The 14,955-nt window shown below is 35.2% G+C and overlaps 1 protein-coding gene across 2 annotated transcripts in view; it reads right to left on the bottom strand.

Annotated features, from left to right (window-relative positions):
* LOC145670390 (protein O-mannosyl-transferase Tmtc3-like) overlaps positions 1-14,955 on the bottom strand; it is a 230,130-nt gene that overhangs the window by 63,395 nt on the left and 151,780 nt on the right. For both annotated transcript variants that reach the window (XM_081739012.1, XM_081739011.1), the window contains exons 5-7: positions 13,718-13,817; positions 6,633-6,748; positions 4,323-4,495 (exon numbers count right to left, since the gene is read on the bottom strand). In XM_081739012.1, coding sequence (XP_081595138.1) covers positions 4,323-4,495; positions 6,633-6,748; positions 13,718-13,817 — 389 coding nt within the window. The remainder of the gene's footprint in view (positions 1-4,322; positions 4,496-6,632; positions 6,749-13,717; positions 13,818-14,955) is intronic.

Below are 14,955 nucleotides of genomic sequence, written 5' to 3'. Positions count from 1 at the left end.
ATATCCACAATACTTTAGATTACCGTATAAAACAGGATCTTGGGTAAAAATTTCCTGAGACATCCCTAATTACCCTAGGATCATGGTTCGCCCATCATCCTCTTCAGAATAGAACTGGGTTTCAAGTGGTGTCATTCACATACTCATCATGTATCTGAGGCGAGGCGGGAAAATCGCAAAAAATGTTGTTTTTTTTTCTGTTAAAAAACATTATCCCTTTTTTTTTTTACGTTTTTGCTCCTCTGGACCCCCTCTGTGCTAACGCAGAGATCTGAAAAAAATGTGATAATTACTACTCTGTGGACTGAATGTTTGCGCAAAATTTCAATCTTCTAGGTGCAAAAGTAAGCCCGCCAAAATATAACGAAGTTAGACCTAACAAAAATTTTTTTAAAGTTGTGACGTCATCACCTCCTATGTCTCGACGCAGGAAGGCGTGAAACCATACGTAACGTGTTCTACAATGCATCTAGACTTGAGGAAAACAAAACGAAGTAAAAAGCTTTATTGCTTCCTTTTCAATTGAATGATGAAAACACTACTTTAGTACCTAAAAATAGGTACTAGAACCCCAAAGGGTTAAAGTATGTACACGACTGCTTTCGTAGAAATTTGGTTAGATTCAACTCGTACAGTACAAGAAGTTTCACGTAACACTGCTATACTCTGATTACTTGAAAACAACGAAATGGGTTCGCAACCTTGCCGTATTCACAAATATATCATGCGTGTTGATACGATTTGCTTACAAATATAAGCGCAAACCAGCGAAAGGATGGTGGAAAGCGCCAGTTTCATCACACTATGTGGACTGGTTTCTTAATCTATATAAATAAAAATGAATGTAATAGTGTTTGATGGTTAACTCCTCCTAGGCCGCTGCACAAAATTTCATCTTTCATCAGGTGATTATTGGTACATGAGTGGAATCTGCCTAGCTCAGGTATTTAGCACATTTTAGGCAAGAGAGAGGAGTGCGGAGGTAACATGTAAAAATAATCGGAAATGACCGTTATTAGTGTCCAATCCATTATTTTTAGGGTTGCTGAGATGAATAGTAACACTCTGGATATCCTTTCAGTCCAAATTCACACCTCATTGGCAGGGAGTGAAGGTAGGAAGCGTGTCTACTGAGTTTCATTTTCAAAATTCCAGTATATTTCCAGTATATTTAGTATAACTATCAGCAAAATTCCTGTACCTAATACAATAATCTTTAAAAATTCTTTAGGAATAATCACACTCCAGATGATTTCGGGTTTGTAATTGTTTTACCATCAAAAAAAAAAAATTATTTTTAATAAATTTAGTTAACCTTAATTTTTTAAAATACAAATGACTTTTTAACATTTTTAAAGGGCCTCCCAACTCCCCTCACAGCCCTCTACTCCACCCATTGCTTTAAATGTCTAATTACAAAATGTATACAACTTTTGCTTTGGAAAAATTTACAATCTCAATGGATACGAAATTGTTTCTAAGAGTATTAAAACAATTACAAAAAAGTATTGTTGACAAATTACCAGTTTCATGATTTTTTTCAGTATGTGGATCAAAATCAGTAGCGTCTTCTCTGGGTGTGCAAGTCGTGTGTTAACGCCCAACGAAAAATTAAGAAAAGAGTGTTTTAATTTAATTAAACAGATTACCAGAACATGGGATTTTCTGATTTTCAACGAGACAGAATCAACTGTTGAAGTGCAAAAGAACAGAGAAGTGCTGTGTTGTCTCCGTCATGTTTTGAGGAGGCAACTCTGCGTGTAAGTCGTTGGCAACACTTTGGCTGAAGTTTCACTGTTTTAGAAGACTCCTATTGTACATCCGCTTCGTGTTCTTCACCTCATGTTTGTGTGATCCAAGGCGTTGGTTAAGAAATCAACGTCTTGAGTTTTCTGCTTCTCTCAAGCGTTGCCAACTCTGTAGATTTATTTGTGGATGTACAGATATTTTTAGCAATACGGAAAACATTTTTTTTGGGGGGGGAGGGGTATGATTTACGCACTTTTTAATTGCTAAACATATCATTTAATTCAAAAGTTAATGGTGCAATCGAGTTCTTCCTAAGGAGTACGGTGAAATGAAACATCACTTTTTCTCGATCCAAGTTGTGTTAAAAGTGGCACTTGATGAAAAAAACTAGACGTTAAGCTACAGAACGGTTTTCCATTCAGCCTTTCTATTTCCCTAATTTTCATTTACTTTGTCGTTAGTGGGTCACCCTCAAGACTTACGGTTTCGGGCCCCTATTCTTACCGTTTCTAAAGCAGTAATCCAGAGGTTTCTACGCAAAGAAAAACGACTTGAGCTGAAATTCACGTAATTGTAAGTAAATAATTGCTTTTTTTTATTTTCAGTTTTATATTTTGAGGGTATATTTACGTATACTATAATTATTATAATTAAATGTATTCCTTACATAATAACATCCTCCTTGATTGCTCTTTATAATTTACAGACTAAATTGTTAGAAGTAAATTGCTATTTATAGGTTGGCGTAAATAGGACATTATGCAGTGACGATCATGGTTCCTTACTTTCGAAAATTGCGAGAACTTCCAGGTACAGAGTATATTCAGGAAATCGATGGGTGGCCAAAGTATAGTCACTATTAAATACTCGTACGCTGAATGCGAATGCCACTAAAATAGTTATGCGTAAATTGAGGTAAATTTATCACAATATTTTTGATCAGTAAAACAATGTGGGTGGGCCCATCTTTGCTTCTGGGAAGAGGGGGTTCCCCCTCTAGTATCGTCTATGGTTGTGAGGTATTTCCAGTATCAAAATTAAATTCCAGTATAATTCAAGTATTTCCAGTATTTTCAGTATCAGTAGACACTCTGTAGACATGTAAAAATAATCGAAAACGATTATTATTACTGTCAAATTCATAGCTTTTGGGGTTGCTGAGATTATTAGTGATACTGCCGAGCCGTTAAAGTTTAAATTCATACCTCACTGGCATAGGGGCTGAAGATAGGAAGGGATAGACATGCAAAAATAATCGAAAACTATTATTATTATTGTCAAATCCATAGCTTTTGGGGTTGCTGAGATTATAAGTGACACTGCCGATGCCGTTAAAGTTCAAATTCATACCTCATTGGCATGGAGGTTGAAGATAGGAAGCGATAGACATGCAAAAATAATCGAAAATTATTATTGTCAAATCCATAGCTTTTGGGGTTGCTGAGATTATAAGTGACACTGCCGATGCCGTTAAAGTTTAAATTCATACCTCACTGGCATAGGGGCTGAAGATAGGAAGGGATAGACATGCAAAAATAATCGAAAACTATTATTATTATTGTCAAATCCATAGCTTTTGGGGTTGCTGAGATTATAAGTGACACTGCCGATGCCGTTAAAGTTCAAATTCATACCTCATTGGCATGGAGGTTGAAGATAGGAAGCGATAGACATGCAAAAATAATCGAAAATTATTATTATTATTATTATTGTCAAATCCATAGCTTTTGGGGTTGCTGAGATTATAAGTGACACTGCCGATGCCGTTAAAGTCCAAATTCATACCTCATTGGCATGGGGGTTAAAGATCGGAAGCGATAGACATGCAAAAATAATCGAAAACTATTATTATTCTTGTCAAATCCATAGCTTTTGGGGTTGCTGAGATTATAAGTGACACTGCCGATGCCGTTAAAGTCCAAATTCATACCTCATTGGCATGGGGGTTAAAGATAGGAAGCGACAGACATGCAAAAATAATCGAAAACTATTACTATTACGTCAAATCCATAATTTTTGGCATAGCTGAGATGAATATTGATACTCCAAATCCCATTTAAGTTCAAATTCATCCCTCATCTGCATGAAAAATGGAGTTGGAAGGGGCTGACGTGTAAAAGTAATAGAAAACGACCAATATTAGTGTCCAAACCATAGATTTCGAGGTCGTTGAAATGAAAAGTGACACACTCTCGATGCCGTTTAAGCCTAAGTTCATCCCCTTCGGTATGGGGGTGAGGAATGGAGATGGAAAAGGCTGACGTAAAACTAATCGAAAGTAACCGATATTAATGTCAAATACATAGTTTTCAAGGTCACAATATAAATAGTAACAGTCTCGATGCAGTTGACGTCAAAATCTATCCCCATGCGTATCCTAAGGGGGAGAAGGGTTCAAATACTTCATAAAAATCCATTCTGTTCGTGCGACGGAAGAGCATTTCACCTAGAACTCCATTCAACAAATTCAAAATCATTATAATCAACCCTCGTAGGTTGCCTTGGTTTGAAAATAACCCTCCCACATAGTCAGAATAATTTATGTATCATACAATAATATAGAATTTACAAACCTAGTAAAAACAGGAAGGCGAGCACCCATTATCTGGAGCCGTATAAGAAGAAGGCAAGCTGTTGTGGCAGCTAACACTCCTAATCTTTTGGTCACATCTGTCGTCCACGATGGTGTTGCTCCTTTACCGCTAAGCATCGATTTTACAAGGTATTGTAAATCTCCTAAGTGGAGCTGAAAAAGAAACGACAAAAAATGTAACGTTAGTATTTTAAAAAGCCACACTCTTGCCTAAGGATAACCTCCCGATGGCAGAACTTTCCTTGTCTTTCTGCGATGAGCTTTTGTAAGTCAAAAATTTTCTGCAGAAGAAACACTTGTGATCGTTAAAAATATGCTTTACGCGACGTAAAAATCAGTTCAAACTGTATTTATGCGAGTCGTCCGTGCATTTAAGATATCTACACATGGCAGGCATGTTTTTACTTTTCTGTTGGCTATATTTTCTTTCAATTCTTTCTGGCAATATTTCTGCGCAGGCGTGGCAAATGTTCTGCTATGGGGGATAACCTCATACAAAATATTCATTAACAGGTACAATCCGAGTCATGAATTTAGTATTGGCATTGCCCCCCTTCCCCCCCCCCCAAAAAAAATAAAGCAACATCTCTTTGACCTATCCTTATAACATTAGAACAAACAGAGCACATATTCTTCAATAATTCAAAGCACTTTCTAGAAGTTTACGTAACAAAATACACTAAATCGGTTTATTTAAGAATTATCCTATCGTAGCACTCCTCTTTCCTGTCGCCTACTCCATGACTTCCATGTCCTGGTCGCACTTTACTGAATTTACTGGATTTTCTGTTACTGGATTTCTTCTAACGCCTTAACACTATTAGCAGAGCTGCTAACGATAATCTGTTTTACATTATACTGTTAGTATTTCGCCTATTAGAATACCATGCAATAGTGTAACGTGGACACCACGTGGAGAAGTGGTTTGTATGGCATGATATTTTCCCAATTAACATTGAAACCGGAATTTACCGATGAAACCGTAAACTGAAACCGGATGCTTAATTGATTGCTGAAAACCGCTTCTCACTATATATTACCGTTTTTAGCGTTAGCAATTAACACTAAAACTGGAGCTCCCTCATGGATAACGTGCCTTTGGCTTGGAAGACATGGTTAGATTTCCGATGGGAACTCATGTGGTCCGAATCCCAAGAAACGCTAAACTGAAAATCTAATTTAACCCAATCTAACATTAAAACTGAAAGTGTTAAAATATTTCCATATTATAGAAATTTCAAAGTTTATTATTTGCTAGTTTTCAGGCCTTAATCACTGGCTTCCCTTTTCTAGAATAGTATATTGCAATTGCTTAATTGGAATTTAAAGTAACTGAGTGGTAAGTTAAAACATTGTGTAACATTATAAGTTAATGATTACAAGAACAATCTTACAAGTGCCTTTTCAATATTCACCACAATTTTACAAGTACTTGTGAACTGCATTTGTTGTCACAAAAGATCTAATGCAAAGTGTTTATAGTAGCAAGAAGAGAAAAAATGAAATGAAGTCTTTGAGTTTTACGTCCCACGATTATACTGACTAGGCTAAAGGAGACGGCGATGATGAAGAATGAAGTAGTGGAATGAAGAAAGTGGAAGGAAACGCCAAGAACCCAGAGAAACCTATGCACACGGTGTTTTTCCACTACAAAGTTCACTTGGCATGAGCGGAACTCGAATCAGGGACCCCACGAACCAGAAGTGAACGCTCTATCACTGAGCTACCGCGGCTGGAAGAGAAAAATAAAATCGTTCAAAAGAATTGTTAGAGTAAAATAATTTGTATTAACAAGAATTTTGACCTCATTATTATTCAACGGGTACGCATAATCAGCGTAAGATATCATTCCGAGAAAGGACAAGATACGTATGATGAGACATCCCTCGTGGCTACACGGTTAGCGTATGCGCCTTTGGACCACAGGTTCGATTCCTGGCGAGAGCTCATGTGACTCGGATCCCTCGTTAAGCTGTAAGTCCACGTCTCATATAGCCTTGTTGCTGAAAGGGACGCTTATTGAGTCAAATTACATATGATGAGTTATCGATGTAAGTGATAGCGTTTGCCAAAGCAGTATAGTACCCTTACAGCACAATTTAGACGCAGTTATTATTATTATTATTATTATTATTATTATTATTATTATTATTATTATTATTATTATTATTATTATTACAAATTCCTCTAACGTATATTCAAACACTCCTTAAATATGTAACTGGGAGAAAAAGAAAGAACGAAGCACAAATGGATACCTACGAAAATAACCCTAATTGTTAGAACATACCTTCTGAGCTACGAAGAGTTCATAAACAGCACAAACTCCTGTTATGGTAATTCCTTGTTCTTTGCACAGCATGGCTATGGCTACACACGCTATGCAAAGCATAAGGTGTTTCCAACCTGCAAAACAAATATTAAAGCATTCAAGTTAACGGCAAACTTGTACAAATCACAGTTTTTAGAGATACATTAGTATTTACATTTTTGTAATTGTTAAATAACTTTACAACAATATTACTACTGGCCTAGTATTCCTAATGTCATTCTACGGAAGATATTCGACGAAAAACTAAAGCTTCTGACATCGAGACAGAAATGCTGAAGAAAAGATTGATGGAAGCATACGTAGGGAGTGTGGTATTGTATGAATGTGAGCCATAGGCTCTAGGAGGAAGCGAAAACGGAGAACAGAGAACTTTAAAACGTGGCGCTACAGAAGAAAATCAGGATGTTGAAAATTAGATGAATATGTAAGGTACCAAATCGTCCTGATACTGCAACATGTCATGTCAGAAGAAATTGTCTTTGTACTGCAATATACCATTAAAAAAAGAAAGAAAGAAAGAAAAAGAAAAAAAGTTCTGTCCAGTTTTCCACCATTTTGTAGTCAAAATTACTCTAAGAAACCTCCTAAAAGACGTCGCACTAACAGCAAAAGAATTATTTCCACATTAACAATGCAGTCAATGTCAAGGGACCTCAGAGTTAGTTGCAACAATGGCTGCTCTTAACGGAAGTCATAATGATCAAAATTAAACTCTTTTGAGTTTAACGTCCCACGTTTATGCATCGAAGCTAAAGACGACGGTGATAATAAGATGGATTGTAAGGATAGAATGATAGAAGTGTGAGGAAACGGGACAACCCCGTGAAAACTCACGCATACGGTGTTTGTCCACCACAAAGCCCACTTGCGGGGAGCTGGGATCCAACTATGGACACCACGCACCAGAGATGATTGCTCTACCACTAAGCTAACGCGGCTCCAATAAAACTTTTATCGTTTCAAACTACGGAAAGGAAACATACAATTTTCTAACTCTTGTATACAATAGTTAACACATTAGGTAAGATTTCTTCCCTTACTTTGAAGCTTTGACATTTTCATTGATTTTACTTTCATCAAGACCTGCCACTGTGTTACACATAGTGTTGTGAAGGCCTGTAAAAAAACCGGAAATTTTGGCTTAAAAAAAAACAGTTTTTTTCAGAGCCTGGAAAAAAACGGAAATTTTGGGAAAAATTGAAATTTTCGAATATTTTACTACATTATGCTTTTAAAATGAAAACTATTTTATATTTACTAGTATACAGTCAAGATCACTGAGTACTTATGTTTCTTGTATTAGCATAGGGAAAATTTGTAACGACAAATATATGTACACCACTCTTTTAAAGTTAGCATCGTGATAGAATGGAGTTATGGCTACAAAAGATGCTAAAATATAATCCTAGCTAGATTAATTAGTATAGACGCATTTAAATTATCTTAAGCAATCTTATGAAGTTCCCGCTTTATGCCAGGGAAGTGTTACAATAACGGAGCCAGAATCATTTTAGTTAATACCGCTACGTTAAAATCAAATATATATATTTTATAGAGATACCTATCTTCCTTGTGCTGTGTAAAACTTCCGGAAATTTTTAACCCATTAGAAGAAATCTTTTGTTCGGAAATATTGGCAAAAACCAAAAAATATAATTTGAAAACTATTTTTTCGCCTGATGCTAATCTGATTTGTTGTAAGGTGTCTGCAGTATATACACAATGCATTTCATCAACAGAAAAAATACTTAAAGCAACAGGTTTTATTTTTACTTTTTAGTTTTCTGATTTCTGGTAAAAATCCCTTTTTATTATTTTCCGAACAATCCAAAAAGTGAGTTGATCTTATTTACATATATACACATGCACAGCCCAAGTGCGTAAATTCGAGCAGCGAGAAATATATTAAAGAATTTAACATGTGAAACTTTCGTTCGATATTATTAAAAGCTAGCAGAATACCCGTTCTTCGTACGGGAAGAATACGTTTCATTTTGGACATAAAGGGCACCAAAACTGTCACCAATGAACTTAGGGACCCCAAAAACTATGAATTCGACACAAGTATCGGTTATTTTCAATTAGTTTTACATATCACCATTCTCCTATAGGAGTACTAATAGGGGCTGAATTTGAATTTAAACGGCTTCGGAAGTGTCACTATTTATCTCAACGACCCCGCAAACTATGGATTCGACATTAATATCGGCCATTTTCAGTCATTTTTATATATATATCTTCGTACCCAAGTTGTGGACCTGAATTGGGATTTAAATAGTATCGGAAGTGTTACTGTTCATCACAGTGATTCCGAAAACTATGAATTCGAAACTCATATCGATCATTGTCGATCATTTTAATATATCTAATCTCTCCCCTTCCCCAAGTTACGGGTCTGAATTTGGATTTAAACGGCACAGGAAGTGTTACTCTTCATCTCAGCGACCCAAAAATTATGGATTCTACACTAATATCGGTAATTTTCAATGTATGTTCCCCCTTCCTTCCTCCAAGTTGCACCTTCAAAGTGAAATGATAGAAACTATCCCAGGCCCAAACCTCATCAATGTTGAAAACTTTATCGGTATTGGTCTGGAGGTTCAAGAGTTGTTAAGCTACAAATAAAGTTACTTTCATTATTAAGTATATAGATAATTCGTCGGACTAAAAAACAGGTATTTTCTTACATATAAAATTTTGTACATAAAGTTTATATAAATTATTAAATAATAGTAATTATATATTTAGTGCAAGAGTATTAGTGAAATTTGCCTACTGCTCTCTCTTTTAAGAAATAATTTGCTTAAAATTATCAAAATTTCACCAGATCAAAGATCACATTAAGAACTCAGTTTCATTCAAATTTTATTAGTTGCAACATAAACGCTTCATTGTGGTAGATGTGTATGCAACTGTAAAAGTTCTGTAATTAATGCACAACCACGAATAAATGACCAAAAAGCACATAAAGGAAATGAGTGCAGACTATTAATTTCCAAGAATAATTACAACAGTTTTATTTTCGAATCTTTCTTTTTTAAATATTCCCAATATTGAAATTTCTCAACGTACATTTTTACGCGTTCAAAAAAAGAAAAAAAACTTTTCTATTACTAGTAAAATTAACCTAATACTAATTTTTTGTTATTTTCCCAATTTTTCTGGAAAGAAACAGGAAAAAAAACTGTTTTTTTTACCAACAGGTTCAAAAGTTCCGGAAATTTTACAACACTAGTTACACAACACATTTTTGTGCTCTCCTGAAAACTTGACCCACGATATATTGTAGTATCAACGATTAAATAAAAAAGTATTGTAAATGGAAGGAGTTAAAAGAAATGGAGACGAAGAATAATTCACAAAGAAGAAACAGAATGGTTGGATACATGAGACACGGAAGAATCACGTTATTATGTCTCGGTAAAATGATAGAAAAAATATATTTTTGAAATATATACATCAAATAATACAAGATGTAGGAAAGAATAAAGTAAAGGGAAATGAAAAAGTCTGGTTCAGGAGAGGAAGGAGTGGAAAGCTATGTTAAAGCAATTAAAAGACTGCTGACCGAAAGGCGGAAGACAATTTTAATTGCTGGAATGCTATCTTCAACGGAGTTTTGGTGAGGTTTCTAAAAGTTAAGCAATAGATGAAAACGTCCTACTTACATACAGCAAATGTATCTTACAAAGTTTGAACTGCTGGGAGAAATACTAAGTGTAGTTGGCAAAAATCACCATAAAATTATGTAAATACAGTAGACTCCCGAGTATCCGGCTCGAGACTATCTGCCCTCTATACTATCCGGCCTAGTTTTTTTTTTTATGGTAATTAAATGAGGAATGCAAGGCGTTCCATTGGCAACATTGCGAAGGCATTGGAATCGGGCGTCTGCTACGATCCTCCTACGTGTCCTGTGCAAAATACAAGTTGTAACAGGAAAAGAGCAGCGTTCTGCTCCTTGTTCATTGTTTCGTTAGTGCGTAACGGACTTCAATACAGCACGCTTGCCACTATTCCTGATTATAACTGTACAGTACTGTATTCGTAAATTGTTTTTGGAATATGCTTAATGTTCATAAAGAAATGAGTTCATAGAACTCCGGCCTATCCGGCTTTTCTGTTATCCGGCTTCCCCTGTCCACCACATTAAGCCGGGTACTCGTGTATCTATGTACTGGTCGTTTGCGGTTAACAGGTTAAATAGTTTGTGAAAACAAGACTGTATCGACGAGAATAGAGCACGCGAGAAGGACGGAAGATGGCATGTTAGTATATAGGAGTGTGTGTTTAGGCGCTTGGTTTTTGAAATCAGGGTGTCTACTAAACTTCCAAAATAAAATTTCGTGACTTTTTCGTGACCTTTTCTTTACCAAATTATAAAATTTCCTAATATTTCCTAATAATTTGGGTGCAAATTAGGCCGAATTTTCATCCATGCGTTAGAAAAGTACTTTGCTTGGGATTTGGTAGCGTCTAAAGCCGACCATAGACATTTTTGGTAATGAACTTTGACGTTTTATAGAACAACATTTTCCAATCTGTACTTACATTTGAACAGTTTTAAAATATCGTAACCCAAAAGCTAAATTTCGTGACTTTCATAACTTTCGTGACCGATATACACCCTGTGAAATCTTATACAAATGCTTTATAGTTCTTTATCTCTCTTTTGATGAAACATGCATATAAATTCAATCAATTGTGGAATATATTCAGGTTTACAGTGAACAGTTACAAATCTACATTTAATCTACTAAAATAAGATTCCTTGATAAATAACTGACGTTCACTCATTATCATAACTATACGTGAATAATTTACGATTTATATACTAATCAATTGAATTTACTCTATTCAAAGACTCTCTATAATTTCAGGCAATTCGACATTTTGTTCGTGCCAATAATAAAAACAAAAAATAAAATACCAAAGGAATGTATTACGTACATTACAGAAATAGTTTTCAATAGCTGAACTTTTCATGTAAATGGTGGAGGTTAATACATTAAATATCACAGCAAGAAAATACAATACATAAAATCAATTATAGATCATAGCAACTTTACAATTAAGAACAATTAACAATAATAGTATTTCATTACTGTTGCCATGCAAATCTTTCAATTTTCATAATATATTGTCAAACAATTTAAACGGGGACGTTAAGAGGAAGCTATTCTACAAACTATCTGGGAGCTTTGCTCTCCTTTTTTTATTCATGTTTTATATTTAAACAATTTTTACTTTAGTAATTTTCCATTTTATTACAATCTTTACTGTGTTACAAACATTTTTACTATCTTTGGGGCCACTCTTCTTCCATCTATACATAATATAAGTTTAAAAAAATCAACTGTTGACCGGCTAATCGTCCATATTGGATGGGCCATTTTGTGATACATTTTTATTTTAAAACAATAATCAGTGATATAGTCGACCTTGGCTTGATTAAGCTGCGATTCTAAAACTTTATTCCTCAAAGTAGGATTAAGACAAAACAACAATTTAAACAATATATATATATATATATATATATATATATATATATATATATATATATATATATATATATATATAACATTCGTATTTAATTCGCATTTTTAGCATACTGGAACGTGACGTATGGTGTATCTATGTGTAACACCGTTAATGGTGAATAAATGAAGAGAATTATACATGTCGCACGGACATAGATGAAACATGAATTCTTTTAGTTTTACGTCTCACGTTTTTCCCTGCTAAGGTAAAGGAGACCATGATGATGAGAAATGAGTGCAATGGTGGAAATTAATAAAGTGGGAGGAAACGGGAGAACATCGAGGTTAGGTTAGGATTTAGATTTCTGGGCTTCCAGCATCTAAGGCCATTTAGCCCTTCACGTTTTGAGGGATGACGTCCCTCGGCGAGCACACAATCCGGAGAAAGGGAAGGAAGAAAGGATGGGGCAAGGAAGCAAGCGACCTGGGACCTATAAGTTAGGTACCACCCCGGCATTTGCCTGGTGTGAATGAGGAAAACCCAGAAAAACCTCATTCAGGGTGGCTGGCCTGAAAAAGTGTTTTACATTTTTTCGACCGAGTGCCCCCCGCGGAAATCGAACCCGGGAACGCTCGCACCGAAGGCGAGAGCGTTAGCGACTATGCTACGCGGTGCCACGGGGAGAACTTCGAGAAAACCCACGCACATAGTGTTTGTCCATCACAAAGTCCACTTGGCGCGAGCTGGGATGTCCACAGAGCACCAGAGGTGATGTCCACTGAACCACCCGGACATAGAAGAATATGAACCAAGATTTATATGCGAATAGATAATATTTATATATAATATTTCAGAAAAATGTGGAATTCAAATTAGAATCTGAAGAGAAGAAGTTTATATAGTTTATAGATTAGTGAACTCATATGTTCAGATTACGTAAGTAGGACAATTTCGGATAGTACAAGATACTAATATATAGCATCTTAAGACTAGCGATCTTAAGTTTTCAATCAACATGAGTCATATACAAAATATTTACCAGCACCAGAAATGAGCTGCTTATTACTGAACGGTATGTAAGTATTTTGTGAACCACTTATATTTTTGAGGAATAAATGTGTATGTAGGCACCCCTTTACTACTATTATATGTCAGCAGAACTTTCTTTTTAACTTTTAAAAACCTCATCGAATTCCGCACAAGATAAAACAATGAAGCCATTGAAATCACGGAATGAAAAATAGATAAATAAATAAATCCATAAAACTTCAAATTTAAGAATACTAGACCGTCAGCGTCAGTCTCAATATTATAGATTCAACTCGTGCTTTACGTACACTACATAATTGCAAAACAACTTGTTTATAATCTAGATCTGATAAAAAGTGAAATCCACTAAATATAGTTAGTTTACTGAGATTTCTGAACCAAGTCTACTAAAAATAAATAAATCAATAAATAAAAATAATAAAAGTCAGTTTTGAGGCACAAATACAGGATATTAAAATATTAACTCGAGTTAACATTAACTTTTAATACAATGCACATATTATGTAGCCTACCTGTGACTCTTCTTTTTCTGGTGGATTTTGTGTAAAACATAAAGGCCGCCAGGAAGAACACCGAAGATAGTGTTTCGGCCCTCCCAACCACGCCAGTTACCTGAAATAATGAAATAATTGCACATCAATAATAGGGATACGTATCTCACAAATTGTACTAGTTATCCATATAATTTCTTTTAAACCTCCTCCCCACACTCAAATTCCAATATTGTATTATGATCTCGATATGCAGCAACCTACTCCTTTATATATACAGAATGGTAAGAAACTATGTAAACAAACTTCGGGAGCTGATTCCTGACACCAAAACCAGCAACAAAAAAAAAAAAAAAAAAAAAAAAAGTCCTGTGGAACTCTGGTCAGTGAGGAATAGTTTCGGCGATATAAAGTGCCGAAAGCGCAGGAAAAATGAACTTCAGACGGCTGTAATTAAAAAACAATGCAACATGGAAAGTGCAGTTTAGAACATGACACTCGAAGTCATACCTGCTCGATTAAAAAATGTATGTTTCAAACCTTCGCAAACTTCCGGAATCCATAAGTTCCTTTGGGAAATCCCTCGCACACATCTTGCGGGGGTTTGAAACATACAATTTTCAATCGAGCAGATATGACTTCGAGTGTCAAGTTCTAAACTGCACCCTCTACGTTGGATTCTTTTGAATTGCAGCCCTCTTAAGTTCATTTTCCCCACGCTTTCGGCCCCTTATATCGCCGAAACTATCCCTCTCTAACCAAAGTTCCAGAGGACTTTTTTGCTGGTTTCGGTGTCGGGAATCAGCTCCCGAAGTTTGTTCAAATAGTTTCTTACCATCCTGTATATATATATATATAACTAATACAGTCTTCTGCAATATTTCTGTATACTTTGAAGTTCGTAATTTCAAGTTACGATATTAATGATTGATAAAAGGTGTATTTCTCTGACGTAATCACTACTATGAAAGTTTTGATTGATTAATATGCAACTAGATGGATTCTTGAACTATGTATTAAAATATCTTTATAGCTCAAATATTTTTCACAATATAAAGTGTTTGTGTCTTCAGAAGCCGATTATTTTCTTAAAGATGTAAATAGGAACTTATAAGAAACAATAAAATGAACTGGAATGAAAAAAAAAAAAAAAAAAATATCATATACCGTAATTATACGTAAGTAAACATGTCTTTTTCCCCCTTCTTATTTATTTTCGTTCCTTATATAATTTCCCATTCACATTTACATTAAAAAAC

The sequence above is a fragment of the Thermobia domestica genome, chromosome 14 (assembly GCF_964235325.1).
Source record: "Thermobia domestica chromosome 14, izTheDome1.hap1.1, whole genome shotgun sequence".
NCBI lineage: Eukaryota > Metazoa > Arthropoda > Insecta > Zygentoma > Lepismatidae > Thermobia > Thermobia domestica.
Note: the sequence above shows the minus strand (reverse complement) of the source record. Positions and strands in the feature narration are given on the sequence as shown.